Source organism: Pygocentrus nattereri, chromosome 19 (assembly GCF_015220715.1).
Source record: "Pygocentrus nattereri isolate fPygNat1 chromosome 19, fPygNat1.pri, whole genome shotgun sequence".
Lineage (NCBI taxonomy): Eukaryota > Metazoa > Chordata > Actinopteri > Characiformes > Serrasalmidae > Pygocentrus > Pygocentrus nattereri.
The window spans coordinates 37,953,099-37,958,098 of NC_051229.1; the positions used below are offsets into that span (position 1 = coordinate 37,953,099).

A 5,000-nucleotide genomic window follows, 5' to 3' on the forward strand; every position below is an offset into this window, starting at 1 on the left:
CTAGTCTTCAATTGATTTGCAATGCAACTCTGATTAGATCTTTAATTGATTCACAACTCAACTCTGAATTTTTTTTAAAATAGTTTTTAAATAGTTGCAACTGAACTCTGACTGATTCTTAAATGACTCTCAACTCGACCCTGACTAGACTTTAATTGATTCACAACTCAACTCTGACTAGTTTTTAAATAGTTGCAACTGAACTCTGACTGATTCTTAATTGACTCTCAACTGACTAGACTTTAATTGATTCACAACTCAACTCTGACTGATCTTTAATTGACTCGCAAATCATTTCTGACTCAGACTAGTCCTTAATTGACAAACTCAACTCTGACTAGTCATTAATTGACTCACAACTCAACTCTGACTGGGCTTTAATTGATTCACAACTTAACTCTGGTTAGCTTTTAACTGTGTCTCAACTCAAGTCTGACTAGTCCTTAATTAAATTGCTACTCAACACTCACTGACCTTTAATTGACTCACAATCCAGCCCTGACTACTCTTTAATTGACTTGCAACTCAAAACTGACTCGGAACTTAACTCTGGCTAGTCATTAACTGATTTGCAACTCAACTCTTACTGATCTTTAATTGACTACCAACCCACTTCTAACTAGTCATTAATTGACTCACAACTCAAATGAAACTAGTCTTTAACTGACTCACAATTTGTCTCAGACTAGTCTGAATTACATGACATCCGTGTCTATGACTATAAAAAGAATTCATTTATTGATTCATGCGTTTCAGTAGACTGAGAATAGGAACCTCCCATTTATAGCTCAATACTAATGAAGCAGTAGGGATCTATTTTGGTCACTGCCTCAGTTTGTATTTTAAAAAGTACAGCTTATTGAGACGTAGTGAGGACCCCACACCTAGACGCTCCCTAATGTCTGATTGTTGCATGCTATGAGCTTTGGCAGTGTTGCAACCTCGTGGTCATGTGTCTTACTTCCTGCTGGGAGCGCAGGCCCAGTGCCGCCAGCACCGGGACCTAGAGCTGTCCCTCCAGTACCAGGCCCTAGAGGAGAACACACACAAATCAGTCTACAACAGACTGCACATAATTAGCCTGAGCTTACATGTTAAGGAATATTTTGTCCCCAAATGACAGCAGTTGGACAGTTTCACAGCATCATGCACTGACACTGGTAATGAATCCATATTTTTGTGGAGCCCATCATATTTACGATTGAATGTTTTTCTACTTGTTTTCATTCTTTTTTGCAGCCTTACTGCTTCACTTGCACATCAGCTGAAAGCAGCCAGTTATCTACACAACTGAACGAAGCCAGACAGAAACCTAATGTAGGCTGATAAATTAAGATTAAGTTTAAATGACCCTTATTAGTCCCACAATGGGGAAATTTCAACTCCCCATTTAACCCATCCGTGAAGTGAAACACCACATACACACTAGTGAATGAACACACACACACTAGGGGGCAGTGAGCACACTTGCCCGGAGCGGTGGGCAGCCCTATCCGCAGCGCCCGGGGAGCAGTTGGGGGTTAGGTGTCTTGCTCAAGGACACCTCATTCATGTGCTGTCGGCTCTGGGGATCGAACCGGCGACCTTCCGGTCATGAGGCTGGATCCCTAACCTCCAGCCCACGACTGCCCCAAAAATGAACACTGTAGCCTCTTTATACTACCTCTATCATGCTGGCAGAATGAAAACTGAATCGGTTATTTAGAGCACATTTTGAGTTTATATATATATGCTCAGCCCTGCGATGGACTGGCGACCTGTCCAGGGTGTATCCTGCCTTCCGCCCGAAGTCTGCTGGGATAGGCTCCAGCATCCCCCGTGACCCTGACGGAGAAGCGGCTTAGAAAATGGATGGATGGATGGATATATATGCTCAGATTTTGCCAGAAAGTCTCCACAGTTTGGTATACACGAATATTTTAAAAACCTTTTTTTTTAATTATTATCTCCACAAACAAAAAAATACAAATAAATTCTATTACTTTTTTCTTGATGAGGACATTAAAGGGTTAATATCAAACAGAGGATTTTTTCCCCGTCATTCTGATGACCCTACTGGCTCTCTGTTGAGCTACTAGCAAGCAGTGAGAGGTAAAGGGTATAGCTACAGAATGCTTCATATCAAAAATCTAGCACAACTAAAAATAAAAGCACTTAAACACAACAAAAACAAAGCTGATGATTAATGATGCACATTTCCGTCCAAATGTCTTCTTTCAACTTTATTTAAAAGCTGGGGGAACTTCATTTATGACTACTATAAAAGCAGTAATTGCAAGAGAAAAACATTTTAAAAATAATATTATAAAGCAATCAAACAATAATGTTACACTGTTGTGGCCCAGTATCAATCATCCAAGGCCCGGTACCAAACCATGGCCCAGTGGTTCTGCTCTACAGTCCAAGTGTGTATTAAAGCAACACTATGAAGGATTTGGAGATTTGGGGACCTCTCTGGTGGAAATATGTAATTGCATGTACTGTGTGGCAGCACATTTTGTAGCGTGGGTTGTGTTTTGGACCCCCACAAGTAAATGAATCTGAATCAGGCGCATCTTCTGAGGATGTGAGTGAATTATCCACTATTGTCTTCACATCTTTATCAGTGTAATGTTGATTTTGAGATCCTTTGAGACCTAAACATCAAACTGGACCTACTTTTTGAGTCTGTGTGTATGACATTATAGGTAATGACATATGACGTGGTCTGAGAAACTCTGCCAAACCCCTTCCGGTACCTTTGACTTTCAAATGATACTTTCAGGCTTCGCAGGGTGACCAGCAGCAGCACATGCTCTCCATATTTTAGCCTATTTTTTTGGTCTATACTCAGTAAGTAAGTGCTGCTTCAAGGCTGCTTCGAGTTTTGAACACTTTGTTCTGTTTCTTTAAGTCATCTAGCATCTTGTTTCACCTTCTCCAGCACATGGAAAGGAGCTCGACGTTCTGGTTTCAGTTTCTGGCACATGATGTTTCAGTGCTTTCGCTTATTTGTCTAACCTTCTCCTATCTGATGCTGAAGAACAGACATTTCGGAACGTGAAGTAACGTGCTGGATTTAGACACAAACACAAACCACCAGTATGACTCCCCAAAGAGGACACACTGGTTGATTTGGCAGTAGATCTGAGGCACTCTAATTGAGGCCCGAGCCAATTGGAATACCATGAAAAGGGGACCATTATTGGAGGAACGCCGCCGACACGCTGCCTCATTCTGTTTTCGCAGGCCTCTGGTGCTGCCAACCTCAGTGGAACGGCATCCATGCTGAAACTTTAGTGCTCTTGATAGTCCATGATTAAGTTATTCATTTAAAGCATAACTGACTCATATCTTTTTGTAATTCATTTAATGAATGACTGCTTTGAGAAGCTGGCCAGCTTGTTACTTCCTTTGCCATTTCATTTCCTTCTCAAACAACTTTACTGTTGATGCTATGAGGTCCTTGCAATGTGCAACTGCAGAAGTAACAGCGTCAAAAGTAAAGGCTTATTTACCTCCTTTTCCAGGCTTCAGGCCTTTTCCAGCACCTAAAAGAAGACAGACGTTAGGAGTTTCCACTGAAAGGAACCAAAGCACCAAAAGTGGCTCTTTTAGGGTTCTTAAGTACACAATGCTCACCAAGGCCACCACCAGGAACTCCACCTACACCAACACCAACACCTAAGAGAGGAACAAAACACATAAGCCACTATTGTTGACCCCCTCATTATTATTGCATTTTAATTAACTCGGTAACTATTTAAAGAATTTGTTAATTAATGATATCAGGCTGCTGCTATTAACCTGGTTTAGCAGGTTTCAGTCCTCCAGCTATGCCTCCAGGATAGAGTCCACCACCATATCCACCATAACCAACTACAGGAAGAAACACAACAATAACCTTTGAAAACCAGCACAAAAGTCTTTTCCTTGTGGAACTTAAGAAATCTAAGATGTTTTTCCATGTGAGTTTTCTCTTTTTTGTTAATGGAATTTGAATTTGAAATATTTCTAATTGAATTTGTTTTTTAACGGGTCCAAAACGTGACCAAAACACACAAAAATTCAATTGGATTTACAGTTTACACTTCACTATACACCAAACTGTAACAGAACAACAATCTATGTTGATAATCCTCTAAATGTATCAATTGAAGTTCAATATTTGCAGCTCAGTTGAAATCTGCAAAAACAGTTCTGCACAATTAAGAACAAAGTAAAGTAAACAAGCCCTGAACATTGTACCAAATGTGCTTTAACATCGGCAAATCCTTCCACCAAAAAAGTAGTTCCCTTTTGAATTGGAGGGCCATAAAACTATTTTAATATCAGGTTGAGTTTTGAGCTTTTCCAGACGAATCTGAATGTGATTTTTTCCAAATTCTAAAAAGCTCACTTAGGGTCAACGACAGGTTCAGGATTTGATGTAGTCCTGTGGTCACTCTCTTCTACAAAAGCTGCAGGTCACACATTCTCGCGGAAGCATCTACTGTGTTCATTTGCTGTTTTTGTGCAGGCTAAAGTAGAAGTTTAGCAACAGCTGGGTTGGGGTTAGAGGTTAATTAGGGGATAATTAGCAACCGGTGCTCAGCGGAATGACACGCTAATCCAATCAGGACTGACTGTTGTTGGCCGCCACGCGTTTGAGCTACAAAGTGGGGAAAACATGAGATGAACATTGTTAGAAACAGTTACGAAATGTACTTTAGCACATACAAGAACAGAAAACGGGTACAGTAGATAACTTCTGTGAGATGATATCCGACCTGCATGTTCTACAAAAGAGGGTTTCATGATCTATTTACCTTCCTGAAACTAAACTTTATGGTCAGGTTTATACATTTAACCAACTACACTGTCAGAAATGAAGGTTCTGTGCAGGTACATGTTTCATTCATCAAGGTAAAAACAGTATAAACATTCGCTCAGAGGTTCTACAGTGGTTTTAAGGTCTGACTGTGAACCTTAAATCAGTTTTTCCAGGTGAAAAGTTGGTATTTGTGCCTTTTCATAACTGA

General features: G+C 40.3%; 1 protein-coding gene across 4 annotated transcripts in view; it reads right to left on the minus strand.

Annotated features, from left to right (window-relative positions):
* elna (elastin a) overlaps positions 1-5,000 on the minus strand; it is a 139,199-nt gene that overhangs the window by 68,343 nt on the left and 65,856 nt on the right. For all 4 annotated transcript variants that reach the window (XM_037531044.1, XM_017691908.2, XM_037531046.1 and 1 more), the window contains exons 7-10: positions 3,787-3,858; positions 3,622-3,663; positions 3,498-3,530; positions 962-1,030 (exon numbers count right to left, since the gene is read on the minus strand). In XM_037531044.1, coding sequence (XP_037386941.1) covers positions 962-1,030; positions 3,498-3,530; positions 3,622-3,663; positions 3,787-3,858 — 216 coding nt within the window. The remainder of the gene's footprint in view (positions 1-961; positions 1,031-3,497; positions 3,531-3,621; positions 3,664-3,786; positions 3,859-5,000) is intronic.